At 41.7% G+C, this 17,223-nt stretch overlaps 1 protein-coding gene across 2 annotated transcripts in view; it reads left to right on the forward strand.

The window, feature by feature from the left end:
• xkr6b (XK, Kell blood group complex subunit-related family, member 6b) overlaps window positions 1-17,223 on the forward strand; it is a 461,182-nt gene that overhangs the window by 392,721 nt on the left and 51,238 nt on the right. Inside the window, exon 2 of one of the 2 annotated variants that reach the window (XM_073057169.1) lies at window positions 9,841-10,037. In XM_073057169.1, the coding sequence (XP_072913270.1) occupies window positions 9,841-10,037 (197 nt within the window). Of the gene's footprint in view, window positions 1-9,815; window positions 10,038-17,223 lie in introns of both variants that reach the window. The other variant, XM_073057170.1, reaches the window with a different exon arrangement.

A 17,223-nucleotide genomic window follows, 5' to 3' on the forward strand; every position in this document is an offset into this window, starting at 1 on the left:
GGGTGGGGGAGGGGAAGCAGGGAGGGGATTGGCCGGAGAGGTGAAGAAGGAATGAAAGGGGAAAGCACTATGGGTAGTAGAAGAAGGCAGAATCATGAGAGAGGTGATAGGCAGCTGGAAGAGGAGGAGGAGTGAAAGTGGGATGGGGGAAGGGAGAGGGAGGGAATTACCAGAAGTTGAAGAATTCGATGTTCATACCAAGGGGCTGGAGACTACCCAGACGGTATAGGAGGTGTTGCTCCTCCAACCTGAGTTTGGCCTCATCATGGCAGTAGAGGAGGCCATGTATGGACAACAATAATAATAATAATAATAAGGTATTGTTCATGGGTTCATGGATCATTGAAAACTCTGATGGCAGAAAGGAAGAAGCTACTTTTGAATCATTGGGAAGGTCTTCAGGCTGCTGTACCTCCTCCCTGACAGTAGTGATGAGAAGAGGACATGTCCCAGGTGGTGAAGGTTCTTGGTGATGGTCTACTTCCAGAACCACTACCTCTTGAAGAGGTGCTCAGTGGTGCCGTAGGGGAGGGGGTTATGTCCGTGATGAAGCTGTTTGCACCTTTTGTAATCCTATGCATTGGAGCCTCTATACCAGGCTGTGATCCAACCAGTCAAAATGCTCTCCACTCTACAGCTATAGAAATTTGTAAAGAGTCTTTGGTTACATACTAAATCTCCCCAAACTTCTAATGAAGTAGAACCACTGGACTGCCGACTTTGTGATTGGTGCGCAAGATAGATCCCCTGAGATGCTAGTGCTCGGGAGCTTCAGGCTGCTCACCCTTTCCACCGCTGACTGGAGTGTGTACTCCCAACTTTGCTTTCCACAATCAACTCCTTGGTTGTTCTGACATTGAATGCAAGGTTGTAGTCACAACACTGCTTAACCAATCAATCTCATTCACTCCCATCGTCATCTGAGATCCTACCAACAACCGAGATGTCATCTGTGAATCCATAGAGGGCGCTTCAGCTGTGCTTAGCTGCACTGTCACGATGCAGAGTAAGGCAATGGGCTAAGCATACATCCTTGAGATGGCCTTTTGTTGATTGTCAGCTAAGTGGAGATGTTATGACTGATACACACTGACGGTGGTTTTTCAGTAAAGAAATTGAGGATCTACTTGCAGAGAGAAGTAGAGGCCCAGGGTCTGAAGCTTGATGATTAGTACTGGGGGCGGAGGGGTTTGCTGGTGATGGTACTGAATATGGAGCTGTAATTGATAGACAGCAGCGTGACAAATTTGTGCTTATCTAGGTGCTCTGAAACTGACTGAAGACCCTGTGAGATTGTGCCTGCCGTAGGTCTGTTACGGTGGTAATGAATTGCAAAGGGTTCAGGTTCTCCCTCAGGCAGAAGTTTACACTGCCCATGCCAAACTTCTCACAGCACCTCGTTACAGTAAATGTGAATGCTAATGGGTGACAGTCGCTGAGGCACTAGTATGATTGCTATCCTTTTTGAAGCAGTTGCCATACAGATAGGATGCTTTCTGTAGTGTATATCAGTGGGTACATACAAAAGTCTCCGGATGAAGTAAAGATGCTGGTGTGCTTTCCTGGCTGGGTGGACCAGGACGAGCTATTGAATACAAACCAGAAGCAGAATCAGATTCATTATCACTGACACATGTCATGAAATTTGTTGATTTGTGGCAAGCAATACAGTGCAAGACATAGAAACACTACAATTAAAAGAATAACTAAATAGTGCAAAAGAAGAATAGTGAGGAACTGCTCATGGGATCATGGACCATTCAGAAATCTGATGGCAGAGGGGAGTAAGCTGTTCCTAAGACATTGTGTGTGGGACTTTAGGCTCCTGTACAACCTGCTGTGAACAAAGGCAACCCTTGTACAGGCAGTCCCCGAGTTACGAACGTCTGACTTACAGACAACTCATACTTACAAACGGAGGGAGGAGAACGCTGTCCGCCATTTTAAGTCCGATCACGATGCCGTCCTCCACTTTAAGTCATTGCCGTTAACACTGTGCTGAGTGGGTAACTTTGGACTTGGCTTAAATATTTCTTAGCAAGATTCACCCTGACACCACCACCCCCCCCTCCCCGCCCTTTTCCAGTCAGCAACGTCCCATTTAACCTGTCTCAGTGCAGGTGGATTTTAGGACCCGGAGCAGCACAAGACCTGCCGCCCACGGCTGCTGCTGTATTTTTTTTATTAAGTGAGATCCTGAACAATAGCCAGAAGCCAGATCAGAAATGCTGATCATGTCAACTAGTTCCTAAAGAGAACTCTGACAGGCCAATCAGACGGTTCACTGCTGCTCAGCGATAGAACATAAAATCCACAGTTTTCTGTTCTGTTCACGTAAAATGATCGCTATTGAAAATAAAATGGAAAAAATAAAGTGATTGGAAAGAAGTGAAATGCCATCGGTCATTGGAAAAGCTTTAGGTTACAGTCGGTCAACGATCGGAACAACTTTAAAGGATACAGGTAAAGGATAAAGTGAGAATAATGGAGCATGTGAAAGGCCCTGCCCCAATGAAAGCTACAATTATTACTTAGCAACGCAGTGGCTTAATGATTGAAATACGTACGTTTCTTAAGTGTTTTATATGCATAGTAGGGTAAAATATATACTATATACTAAGACAAACATTTGACTAACTAACGCTAAATAATACCGAATGTACTTGTTCCGACTTAGTACAAATCTGAGTTAAAGACGGGAGAACGGAACTCGTTCATAACCCGGGGACTGTCTGTACTTGGGTTTCATGGATTTGACAACAGCATTCGGTACAGCAGTTTGCCAAGCTCTCTGGCATATGCTATCAAGGGATTTTTTTTTATTGCTGACATATTTCACCTCAGTGGCCAGGACCTGCTGCAAGAAATCCCAATTGTGTATAGAATGGACAACGGGTTTTTCAAACTCAACTGGTTCAAGGCCAAGAGCAAGGTCAGTACCACCACTCTCATGGAGCTTCAGTATGCAGCTGACACAGTGCAACTGTGAAGAAGACCTTCATTGTACCCTGAACGCCTTTGCCCAGACACATAGAGCCCTGGGTTTTGTTTTGACTATTGAAAAAGACAGGACCCATATCAGCAACTGCCCAACCAACTCTTTACCCAGCCCTCCATAAAGGTTGACGATAGCCCCCTTGAAAATGTAAAGCATTTTCCTAATTTTGGCAGCATTCTCTTCTCAAAAGCAGACATTGACTCAGAGATCAACCCACCGGCTGAGTAGTATTAGTGGAACCTATGCAGGATTGAGGAAAAGAGGCTTTGAAGACCACAACCTATGGGTTCAAACAAAACTTTTGGTCTATAGAGCAGCCAGCCTTCCTACAGTATTGTATGGAGCAGACTCATGGATCACCTACAGTAGATACCTGAAAGCCCAGGAGAACAGGAAAAATGTAAAGAGCCTTACAGAAGGTTTGAGGATCAGCTGGAAGGACAGACGCACTAACACCAGTGTACTGGAGGAGGCCAACATGAACAGCATCTCCACCACGGTAACAACTCCGATGGATAGGTCATGTCATTCAGTTGAAGGTAGGTCTGCGAGCCCCTGGTGGGCAAAGGACAACATTAAAATCAGCCTGAAGAAATTCAACTTTACATCTAAAAACTGGGAAGACAGTGCACCCAGTAGATAGACCTGGAGGAAATCTGTTCAAGAGGGAGCTGTGCTATGTGGAACTGACCTCTGCTGTGCCGCACAGAACAAATGGCAGCTGCGAAAGGAGATTCCGAGAACCCAGAACACCCAACCACCAACAACCTTACCTTAGTACTTCTACACGCTGGCCCAGCCTTACTAAGGCACGGATTTCCTGACTTTAATCAGCAGACCAACAAACATTTTCCTTGATGCCCAATGTTTGAAAAGTTTGATGTACTAATGAGTAGGCATTGCCCTGTGAAAATCCTGTCATTCAGAACAGTGAGTATGGGTGCTGGGTGCCCTGTGATGGAGATTTCGGAACTGAGGTAGATCAGAAATTGGCTGGGTGGATTAGTGCTTTGGGATCAGAAGTGTCAGGCTGATCAGCAGGCAGAAGAATCTCCTCCTCAATGACCATCAACATAGGCACACCTTAGGGAACATCCTGCTCTACTCGCTCTGTTGCTGTGACTACATGACACAGCATATGTCCAACAGATCTACAAATTTTCCAATGAGTCATAGAGTTATAGAAAAGTACAGCATGGAAACAGGCCATTCAGCCTATCTAGTTCATGCTGAATCATTTAAACTGCCTACTCCAATCAACCTGCACAGGGAACCATAACTTTCCATACCCCTGCCATCCATGTACCTATTGAAACTTCTCCTAAACATTGAAATCAAGCTTGCATGCACCATTTGTGTTGCCAGCTCATTCCACACTCACACAACCCTCTGAGTGAAGGCATTTTACCCCATGTTCCCTTAAACTTTTCACCTTTCACCCTTAACCTATGACCTCTCATTGTAATCCCACCCAACCACAGTAGAAAAACCTGCTTGCACTTACCCTATCTATACCCTTCATAATTTTGTATATCTCTATCAAATCTCCCTTCAGTCTTCTACATTCCAAGGAATAAAGTCCTAACATACTCAATCTTTCCTTATGACTCAGATCCTCCAGACCCCACAATATCCTTGTGAATTTTCTCTGTACTCTTTCAACCTTATTTACATTTTTTTCTGTAGGTAGGTGACCAAAATTGCACACAATACTCTAAATTAGGCCTCACCAATGTCTTATACAACTTCAACATCCCATCTCCTGTACTCAATACTTTGGTTTATGAAGCCAACATGCCAGAAGCTTTCTTTATGTCCCTGTCTACCTGTGCTACCACTTTTAATAAATTATGGTCCTGTATTCCAGATCTGTGTTTTCTACCACACTCCTCTGTGCCCTGCCTCTCACCATGTAAGACCTACCCTAGCTGGTCCTCCCAAAGTGCAACACTTCACACTTCTCTGCATTAACTTCCATCTGCCATTTTCTAGCCTATTTTTCCAGATGGTTCCCACTGCAAGCTCTGATAGGCTTCGCTGTCCACTACTCCACGACACCCTTTGCTGATCAAGTTAACCCCATTATCATCTGGATCATTGATATAGATGTCAAACAGCAACAGGCCCAGCACTGAACACTATGACACTCCACTAGTCACAGGCCTCCCGTTAGAGAGGCAACCATCTACTACCACTCACTGGCTTCACCAACAAGGCCAATGTCTAATCCAATTTACTACTTCTTCTTGAATGCTGAACAACTGAACCTTCTCAACAACCTCCCATGTGGGACCTTGTCAAATGCCTTGCTAAAGCACATGTAGACAACATCCACTGTCCTGCCTTCATCAATTTGCCTGGTAACTTCCTCAAAAAACTTTATGAGATTGGTTAGACACTACCTACCACACACACAAAGCCATGCTGACTATCCCTAATTAGTCCATGTCTAACCAAATACTCAAATATCTGGTCCCTCAGAATACCTTCCAATAACTTTCCCAATACTGATGTCAGGCTCACCAGCCTATAATCTCCTGGTTTATTTTTAGATCATTTCTTAAACAGCAGAACAACATTAACTATTCTCCAATCCTCCAGTACCTCACCTGTTGCTAAGGATGATTTAAATATCTCTGCTCAGGTCCCTGCAAATTTTGCACTTGTTTCCGAGGGAAACCTTGTCAGGCTCTGGGGAATTACCTACCCGAATTTGCCTCAAGACAGCAAACACCTCCTATGCAATCTGCATAAATCCATGAAGTCAATGCTGCTTTGCCTCACTTCAGTAGACTCAGTGTCCATCTCCTGAGTAAGCACAGATGCAAAAAGTCAATGGAAGATCCATTTGAGATCTCTCCCATCTCTTTTGCATTTCTTATACTCCATAAATATCTCTTTTGTTCCTAGTGCCCATACCTGCTATGCACCTCCTTTTTTTTTCTTAAACAGAGCATCAGTACCTCCTGAAAACCAAGGTTCCCTAAACCTATTGTCTTTATCTTTTATTATGACAGGGACATATAAGCTTTGTACTCTCAAAATTTCACTTCTGGCCTTCCAATTACTAAGTAAACCTTTGCCCTTTGCCAAAAAACAGCTTGTCTCAATGCACACTAACCGGATCCTTTCTGATACCATCCAAAATGGTCTTTCTCCAATTTAGAATCTCGACCTGTGGGACGAGACCTATCTTTTTCCATATTTACTGTGAAGTTAATGGCATCGTGATCACTCTATGCAAATGTTACTGTTGTTAGCAGAATCACAGATGGTGATGAGACATACAGGAGTGGGTTGAGTGGTGTTTTACTCTGGCATTTAAGAAGGGGAAGTCAGTGAGTATGCACCAGTCCTCATTGATGTGGAAAAGGTGAACAGCTTTAAGATCCAATGTGTCAACAGCTCAGAAATCTTCACACTTTCACACATGAGATTTTGGTGTAATTTCACACATTTACTGTACAACGTATGACCATAAAATGATAAAATCATCAGACATAGGAGCAGAATTAGGCATTTCAACCCATCGAGTCAGCTCTGCCATTCCGTTATGGCTGATCCCAGATCCCACTCAACCTCATACACCTGCCTTCTCACCATATCCTTTGATGCCCTGACCAATTAGGAAACGATCAACTTCTCCCTTAAATATACCCATGGACGTGGACTCCACTGCAGTCTGTGGCAGAGAATTCCACAGATTCACTACTCTTCGGCTAAAAAAAAAAATCCTCCTTACCTCTGTTCTAAAAGGTCACCCCTCAATTTTGAGGCTGTGCCCTCTAGTTCTGTATACCCCCACCATACGAAACATCGTCTCCACATCCACCCTGTCTAGTCATTTTAACATTCAGTAGGATTCAATGAGATCCCCCTGTATTCTCCTAAGTTCCAGTGGGTACAGGCCCATAGCAGCCAAGCACTCCTCTTATGTTAACCCCTTCATTCCTGGAATCATCCTCGTGAACCTCCTCGGCACTCTCTCCAATGACCACACTTTATTTCTGAGTTACGGGGTCCAAAACTGTTGACAATACAGTGGCCTGACTAGTGTCTTATTAAGGTTCAGCATTATCTCCTTGCTTTTATATTCTATTCCACTTGAAATAAATGCCAACATTGCATTTGCGTTCTTTACCACAGACTCAACCTGTAAATTAACCTTCTGGCAGTCTTGCACGAGGTCTCCTAAGTCCCTCTGCACCTCTGATGTTTGAAACTTTTCCCATTTAGTTAATAACCAGCACTCTTACCAAAATGCGTTATCATACAGTATTCCATCTGCCACTTTTTTGTCCATTCTTTTAATTTGTCTAAGTCCTGCTCCAACCACATTGCTTCCTCAGCACTACCTACCTCTCCACTATCTTTGTATCATCCGCTAACTTTGCTAAAAGCCATCAATTCCATTATCCAAATCACTGACAAATAATGCAAAGAGTAGTGGACTCAATACTGACCCAGAGGAACACCACTAGTCACCGGCTGCCAAACAGAAGAGGCCCTGTTATTCCCACTCGCTACCTCCTGCCTGTCAGCAATTCCTCGATCCATGCCAGTATCTTCCCTGTCACGGCATAGGATTTTATCTTGTTAAGCAGCCTCATGTGTGGCACCTTATCAAATGCCTTCTGAAAATCCAAGTAAATGACATCCACTGCCTCTCCTTTGTCCACCTGCTTGTTACTTCCTCAAGGAACTCCGACAGATTTGTCAGGCAAGATTTCCCTTCACAGAAACCATGCTGACTTTGACTTATTTTATCATTAGTCTCCAAGTACCCCAAATCCTCATCCTTAATAATAGACTCCATCTCTTACCCAGCCACTAAGGTTAGGCTAACTGGCCTATAATTTCCTTTCTTTTGCCTTCCTCTGTTCTTAAAGAGTGGAGTGACATTTGCAATCTGCCAGTCCTCCGGTACCATGCCAGAATCAAGTGATTCTTGAAAGATCATGACTAAGGGACCTATTATCTCTTCAGCAATTTTTCTTGGCTCCCTGAATGTAGTCCATCTTGTCCAGTTGACTTATCCACCTTAAGACCTTTTAGTTTGCATAGTACATTTTCCTTTGTAATAGCAACAATATCCACTCCTGCCCCTGACACGCTGCTAGTGTCTTCCACGGTGAAGACTGATGCAAAGTATCCATTAAGTTCATCTGCTATTTCTTTGTTCCCCATTACTTCCTCATGACAAGATGCAGAACCTTCCTGAGGCCATCTCGAGCAGGCACAAATCAACTGAAAATATTGCATAAATTGTCTGTCGTACTTTCTTACCAAAGACTATGTGTAGATAAGAGTGATGGCTTATTTGACATATGTTTAAAATGTTACAGGATTTGGCAGGGTAGATGTAAAGAATTTATCTTTGATGGAGAAATCAGGAATGAGGAATGTATTCTTAAAAATTATTGCTCAGCCATTTAGGAACAAGAATACTTTTTTCAAGTAAAGCAGAGGAAAAATCATTTCCTGAAAATGCATTGGATCCTGAACAATTAAAACTTTCTTGACTAACAGTTTTGCTGTATAAGACTTTGAGGCAAATCTACTCCATGAAGCTGATGTGCAGTTTATGTCCAATGCAACAGGAGAATGGAGGAAATCAAAGGGATGAAGGACCTATTCCTGACTCTTAAGTTCCTTTGCTCCTAAAATACATTTAATAAATGCTTCAATTTATCTGAATTCAACAAAGCTTTGAAAATGCTAAATGCAGAGTCATTAAGTTAATCACACCTTAATGAGATGCAAGAAACCTAATGAAATACCTTCAATCAGCATCTTGTAAATACCACCTTCATAATTGATTAGGAGATGGCAAATGATTATGAGAAATTGCCTGATGTAAATTATTTTCCACAAAAATGTAGGCAGTCTAAGTGGTGGTGAGGATGGGTACTAGTTAATTATGTGATGCTTTTTCATAGGGCAGAAGTGAACACTGGCTAATCACAGAAAAACTTGCATGATTAATCTTGCATTAGAAATGTTCAACTTTGGTTCAGAATGGAGAATTCACCCATAATATTTAAACAACAATCATGTGAATATTGCTGGACAATGCAATTCCAAACTGAGGCTCTTCAACAGTTCATTGACTATGGTGTCTGAGATGCTTAGTGCTTTCTACATTGAATTGTTCTGGAAAGAGATCTTAAGTGGGGAGGGATGAATGATAAAAAGACACTGCCTGTAGACGTTATAGGATGAATGCATCTTATCTAAGTGGTCCCTAAGAGTACTGATTAGGCTGCTCAGTGTCTGGGGCTAACATAAGAAGTCTATTCTTTCCTCTTTGTTAAAATTGCAAATGTGGGTTCACAACCACGGTACTATTAAATGTAATATTTAAGTAGTGTGGTGAACTACATATACCTGTCTGGACACGCCCCTCTGCTGACTGCTCCTGTGGCTCCTCCCACAGACCCCTGTATAAAGGCGATTGGAGGCACTGCTCCTCCCTCAGTCTCCAGGATGTTGTGTGATGGTCTCTTGCTGCTGACAGTGCTTTCTTCCAGCTAATAAAAGCCTATCTCGCCTCACGTCTCCGCGAGTTATTGATGGTGCATCAAGTAGTCTTCACTTTGTATGGGCACCATGTTTTCCAGGGCTTTCTTCTGCTGCTCAACCATTCAGGACAGGAAAAATGATTGGAATTCCACGCATTGCTCTCCCATATTCCCGCCATTAACCTCCAACAATGTTCATGATCAATAACTGATTCAGGTTTGGTAGAGTACTGTCCAAAGCCCACATATTCCGAATGTATCAATTAGCCTAATTTGGAATACTAATATTTCTGAAGTGTTTCAATCTTGTGTTTATTTCAGGTATATTCGTACAATGTACTTGGGCATTCAGAGCAGGAGGAAGAACGAACACCAGCGCCGATTTTACTGGGCCATGATGTATGAGTATGCAGATGTGAATATGCTGCGCCTTCTGGAAACCTTCCTGGAGAGTGCGCCACAACTGGTGCTACAACTCTGCATAATGATCCAGAAAAACCGGGCAGAAACTTTACCATGTAAGTCTCAATGTTGCATGCACGTGCTTATCTTGATACCCATTTTATGAAGTTCCCTTGTTTACAGCAAATCCCATGACACAAGCAGAGACTTCCATTATGTGAATTGCTTATTGATGGATTAGGGAATGTTATTTACTTTACACAAAATGTATTGATTATAGTGTGATTAGTTTTTTAGGAACTTAACTTTCATGTTATAGTAGAAGTACTATAACATGAAAGTTACAGTACTTCGTAGAAATTGTTTTGTGGTACTCAACCCTTTTGTGTTTAGGATTCCAACATTGAAATTGTAAATCAAAGATGTCATAGTACTTCTATAGTACTAAAGCATTTGTGTTTTGTGCATAATGACAATGTTATGAAATGTATTCTACCTTAACATGCAAATATATATTTGGCAAATACTGTAATTTTTTTCAGATATTGCAGTTTAATCTGCAAGCAAATTGAGGCTTTTGTTCACTTTAGTTGGAAGCATTTGACATAACAATTCCAAATTAGAAACTGTGCTCGGAACTGCAAAATAAATGATATATATATTGTATCAACTTGGGTGTGTTTAACTTTCTTCTGTAAAAAGGTATTGACAAGAACTTTGATACAGCAGAAGTATCTTGTGAACTCTGAAAATTTTTAGGATACATTTTAGATGAACCTTGGATTCTTGTTTGAAAGTCATATTCAAAGCTGTAGGTTGTGATTCACACAGTTGAAAGGCAATTTTTTTTAGAAAGAGTTTGTCATTTTATACCTGCTGTGCTTGTAAAATGTGGTACTCAACCATCTTGTGGATAGGATTCCAACATTGAAATTGTAAATCAAAAATGTTATGCTATTCATGTATGAGATAATGATCAAAAAGTAGTGAATACGGTTTGAAGCTCTTTTCAGCTAGAAAGGATAAAGTTGACCTTGCTATGTGGAGAAATAGAGAAAATAATTAAAGTATCAGAATTCTATGCATAAAGTGCTCATTGAAAAAGGTGATGGAGTTAACAAAGTTTTCTTAACCACAAATGCTATTGTGAAAGTTAATGAAGGCAAATAACTTTCTCTGATTAGGAAGTCAAATATTCATGAACACATGTTGAGAGAGAAATCATGAATATTCCTTTATACAACAAGGAACATTCCTCTAGAATGGTTGTCAAGAGAAAATTAAATAGGGTTTGTAAATAACCAGATATATTTCAGGAGATAATTGTGAATACAATCGAAAGGCAAGAAGGGTCTAATTCCTGATAAAGGCTCTCGACCTGAAACACCAACTCTCCTTAAGTGCTGCTTAACCAGCATTTTGTGTGTGTTGCTCTGGATTTTCAACAGATTTTCTTGTGTTTAGGAAGGCAAGAAACCTTCTTTTGAAGATTGGGACTTGTCCCATTTTTAACTGAGCTTCAAAATTGACCATTCTCATATCTTAAGACTCAAAATTTCTGTTGACAACCACTGGCCCCTTAATTTTCAAATGAGAATAATCATCTGTTCTGAATAATTTATTTAAATACAAAATTAAGTTTGGAAAAATGGACTATGGGTGAAGAGAGATAAATAAAATCAAATAACAAAAAGTCAATGCTATTAATCATTAACAGGAGAAAATCTTCAGCTGCTGGAAATCTGAGTAACAAAATGCTGGAGGAACTCAGCAGGCCAGGCAGCATCTATGGAAAAAAGTACAGTTGATGTTTGGCCGAGACCCTTAGTCCTCTCAAAGGGTTTTGGCCTGAAATGTTGGCTGTACATTTTCCATAGATGCTGCCTGGCCTGCTGAGTTCCTCCAGCATTTTGTGTGCTCTTAGTCATTAATGTTTCTGGAGAATGGCAGTGTGTTCACATATGATATTCCTGTTTCATTACATTTCATGAGCAAGTTCTTTCTTTATGCCCTAGAGCTGTTCTTTCTCTTTAGCATCGCTGGCTACTTCATGTATGCTTGTACTTCTTATACCCAATATTGCTCAGAAGGTAATGATGGATAATTGTGGGTGACATCACACTGTCAAGTGTTAATTATTTGCAATATACTTAATGTACAGTCTCAATTTTAATATCTACCCCAATACCAATAAAGGGTTAAGCAAGAAGTCAATCACTAAAAATCGAGATATCATAGCAAGTTGACTCATTTCTGGCCTTTGTAGTATTTAGAAGACTGATTTGGACTTTTGAGAAAGTGAAATTGATGATTATCAGTTTAAGAGGCCAAGTTTACATGCTAATGATAACAGCAGCGATCCCACCTACAGTGGTATGCAAAAGTTTGGGCACCCCTAGTCAAAATTTATGTTACTGTGAATAGTTAAATGAGTAGAAGATGAACTGATCTCCAAGAGTCATGAAGTTAAAGATGAAACATTCTTTTCAACATTTTAAACAAGATTAGTGTATTATTTTTGTTTTGTACAATTTTAGAGTGAACAAAAGGAAAGGAACACCATGCAAAAGTTTGGGCAACCCAAGAGATTTGAGCTCTCAGATAACATTTACCAAGGTCTCAGACCTTAATTAGCTTGTTAGGGCTATGGCTTGTTCACAGTCATCCTTAGGAAAGGCCAGGTGATGCAAATTTCAAAGCTTTATAAATATCCTGACTCCTCAAACCTTGTTCCAACAATTAACAACCATGGGCTCCTCTAAGCAGCTGCCTAGCACTCTGAAAATTAAAATAAATAATGCCCACAAAGCAGGAGAAGGCTATAAGAAGATAGCAAAGCGTTTTCAGGTAGCCGTTTCCTCAGTTCGGAATGTAATTAAGAAATGGCAGTTAACAGGAATGGTGGAGGTCAAGTTGAGGTCTGGAAGACCATGAAATCTTTCTGAGAGAACTGCTCATAGGATTGCTAGAAAGGCAAATCAAAACCCCCATTTGACTGCAAAAGACCTTCAGTAGGATTTAGTTGACTCTGGAGTGGTGGTGCATTGTTCTACTGTGCAGTGACACCTGCACAAATATGACCTTCATGGAAGAGTCATCAGAAGAAAACCTTTCCTGCATCCTCACCACAAAATTCAGCATCAGTAGTTTGCAAAGGAACATCTAAACAAGCCTGATGCATTTTGGAAACAAGTCCTGTGGACCGATGAAGTTAAAATAGAACTTTTTGGCCGCAATAAGCAAAGGTATGTTTGGAGTAAAAAGGGTGCAGAGTTTCATGAAAAGAACACCTCTCCAACTGTTAAGCACGGGGGTGGATCGATCATGCTTTGGGCTTGTGTTGCAGCCAGTGGCACGGGGAACATTTCACTGGTAGAGGGAAGAATGAATTCAATTAAATACCAGCAAATTCTGGAAGCAAATATTATACCGTCTGTAAAAAAGCTGAAGATGAAAAGAGGATGACTTCTACAACAGGATAATGATCCTAAACACACCTCAAAATCCACAATGGACTACCTCAAGAGGCGCAAGCTGAAGGTTTTGCCATGGCCCTCACAGTCCCCCGACCCAAACATCATCGAAAATCTGTGGATAGACCTCAAAAGAGCAGTGCATGCAAGACGGCCCAAGAATCTCACAGAACTAGAAGCCTTTTGCAAGGAAGAATGGGTGAAAGTCCCCCAAGAGAATTGAAAGACTCTTGGCTGGCTACAGAAAGCGTTTACAAGCTGTGATACTTGCCAAAGGGGGTATTACTAAGTATTGACCATGCAGGGTGCCCAAACTTTTGCTTTGGACCCTTTTCCTTTTTTGTTATTTTGAAACTGTAAAAGATAGAAATAAAAAAGTAATCTTGCTTAAAATATTTAAGAAATTTGTCATCTTTAACTTTATACCTTTTGGAAATGCGGTCATCTTTTACTCACTTAGCTATTCACAGTAACAAAAATTTTGACCAGGGGTGCCCAGACTTTTGCATGCCACTGAATTTATAAAGTCCATGAAAAGGGCATCGCTTGATATCTGTTGGCAGGCAGCTGCAAAAGAGGCCTGTGTGCAATTGAAAACTTTGTTTTTCTATGGATTTAGTGAGCTGGGAAGATCAAAAGGGCTTCTTTTAAGTCACTGAAGGAGTTCTTTGACTTCTCTGCAGTTACATCCTCTTACTTCCCACAATGAAAATTGGAAGCCGTTTCCCACCCACACTCTGACAGCCAGAGACCAAGGAGAATTTTCTAAGTCTTCCTGAGCATAATTTTCGTGACTAATGTTAGAGTAAAGTACTTTCTTTGGTAGTTTAAAGTCAGACATATGCATGATGTAGCCAAGCTTTTTGAGACTTATTTTTAACTCAGGTCTGGCGACTTAAACTTGGGAGAGGATTCTGACATTTAGTTGCATAAGCTGCCAGTAGTATTGGAGTGTTTTACCGAGGCAGAATTGGTGATATTTTCCAAATGCTTTGAGATGTCTGTTATGATTTGCTCATGGCTCTGATGCTTACAGCAAGAAATGGATCTCTGCTGCTCAGTAAATCATGAGTGTGGTGCCAGCTTTGAGGTCTTGATCTTCCAATGTTTTTTCTGCAGGTGGTCAAAGACTTTGATAGTGCACTGTAGGTGGAAATGGATTTTTTTCGTTTGGGGTTTTCTCTTGCTAACAGGGTTACTTCCAAGTTATCGGAAGAGATCCATGTTGACTGCTTAAATTAGCAGGGTAGAGCCCCTGCGAGGGCAAGCCAATCCTTTAGATGTGAGATCCACTTTGTCTGCCTCAGGGAAATTCATCATGAGTTCCATCCAGAACCTCGTCCTTACAATAGTGAAGAATCTTCTCATAGTTTTACTGAGCATTACGCATATCAAGAGATTCAATGGACATGATTTTCATCTTAGAACAGTCCATAAAGAGGTGTGCAGGGCATGGCATCAACCATTGAAAGTTGTCTTCTTTAACCTCTCAAAAGTGTTTAGTACTATAAGCCAAGAAGGTTTATGGAGTATCCGTTCCAAAGGCTGCTTTTTTAGCTGTCCCACAAATTTGTCACACTCTCTCTCTCTGCTCCATGATGATTTGCAAGCTGTGATTCTCACCAGCTGATCTCAGTGAAGACAGGATCAAACAAGGCACCAACCATTTTCTTTGTTTTCCTTGCCTCCACCTCACTGACAATCAACACCAGAGCACCTCAGCAATGTGTGCTAAAGCTCATGACTCTGTTCTCTCTACTCCCCCGGCTGTGGCCAGGCACAGCTCAAGTACCATCTATACGTTTGGCTGATGACCCAACTGTTGTTGGCAGAATCTCAGATGGTAACGAGGAGGCATACAGGAGTGAGACAGATCAGCTGGTTGAGTGGTATCACAAAATGACACTAGTGAACCAGGGCAACGTGTTGCGGGCATCATACAAAACTTCCAAATATACTTCTTCTGAACTATTCTCACTGCAATCTGCAGCTTGTAATTTCCCTTTAAGTGATGCAATTTTGAACTGTTTTAATAAAGTAGTGATTTCATGATCTTCTGAAGGACTCAGTGGACTTAACTCTTTGGTATGCAGATACAGCACCCTTAAGTGGACAAAGGTACATTGCCATGGCCAAAGAAGAGGAAGTCGGACTGGAACACTGAGGTATGACAGTTCCTCTGCCCAGCACCTTGTTAGCAAATGTACAGTTGTTAGAGAACAAGACTGGCTACCTAACAGAAAGTTTGCTATATTAGAGGCAACTTAGGAATTGCTGCATTTTCTGTTTCATGGAGACATAGCTCACTCCAGATATGCTGGATAAGTTGGTAAAATCTGAGGGCTTCAGGATGGACTGAACTACTGATTCTGATAAAGCAAAAGGCGGGTGTGTGCGTTTCATGATAAACTCTTTGTGGTGTTCAGACGCAGCGGTTTTGGCACACTCATGCTCCCCTAGCCTGGAGCATCTCATGATTAAGTTCCGATCAATCTGCCTACCAAGAAAGTTGTCCTCTGTGATCCTGACTGCAGCTTGCATAGTGTTAAAGGCGGACATTAAGCGAGCCCTCGAAGTACTGAGTGCCACCATCAGCAAACTAGAAACAGCCTACCTGGACACCATTCAAATCATTGTCGGGGACTTCAATCAGACCTGTTCGCAGAAATTTCTGCCCAGTTATCAACATATTACCTGCAGCACCAGGGGTCCCAGCTCACTTGACCACTGTTAACTATGATGAGGAATGCCTACCATGCCATGCCTAGACCACATTTTGGAAAATCTGATCGCTTGGCTGTTCTGCTCCTACCTGCATACAGGCAAAGGCTCCAGAGACAAGGACAACAGGAAGGAGGCAGAGGAGCGGCTAAGGGATTGCTTTAAGTAGATGAACTGGCTCAGTTTCAAGGGTTCAGAGGATCTGAATGAATACGTCACAGTTACTTTACTTTATTGTCACCAAACAATTGATACTAGAGCATACAATCGTCACAGCGATATTTGATTCTGTGCTTTGCGCTCCATGAAGTACAAATCAAAGTAGATGTAATAAAAATTTTAATTATAATTCATAATTAGAAAATAGAAAAGGGAAAGTAATGTAGTGCAAGTCAGGTCCCGATATTTGGAAGTTACGGCCCAGATCCGGGTCAGGATCTGTTCATCAGTCTTATCACAGTTGGAAAGAAGCTGTTCCCAAATCTGGCCATATGAATCTTCATGCTCCTGAACCTTCTCCCAGAGGGAAGTGGGACAGAAGTTGTCACAGACTTGATAAGGACAATCATAGATGAGTGCGCTCCCACATAATCATCCCAGTGTCCCAAACCAGAAGCCCTGGTTAAACCATAAGATCCACAATCCACAACCATAAGATCTGTGGCTTTCAGATCTGGCAACCAAATAAAATACAACAAGTCTACCTACTATTCCCTGAAAGCCATCTCACATGCTGGACCAAACTTGAATCACAGAGGGATGCTCAACAGCTGTGAGCAGGCTTGAATGCTAACACCTGATATAAAGTAAAACCAAGTGAAATATGTGACAACAAAGCTTCACTTCCAGAGAGCTCAGTGCCTTTTACGCTCACTCTGACTGTCAAAACATGGCGGAGCCTTCACAAACTCCCACACTCTACAATGACCCTGTGATTTCAATCTTTGAGGCTGGCATGAGAGCATCCTTTAGGAGGGCAAAGCCATGGAACACATCCGGACCAGACCGGATACCTGCCCTAGTACTAAAATCCGATGATGATCAAATGGCTGGAATGTTCACCAATACCTTTAACCTGCTGCTTTGGCAGTTTGGGATAACCACCTAC

The sequence above is a fragment of the Hemitrygon akajei genome, chromosome 9 (genome assembly GCF_048418815.1).
Source record: "Hemitrygon akajei chromosome 9, sHemAka1.3, whole genome shotgun sequence".
Classification (NCBI taxonomy): Eukaryota; Metazoa; Chordata; class Chondrichthyes; order Myliobatiformes; family Dasyatidae; genus Hemitrygon; species Hemitrygon akajei.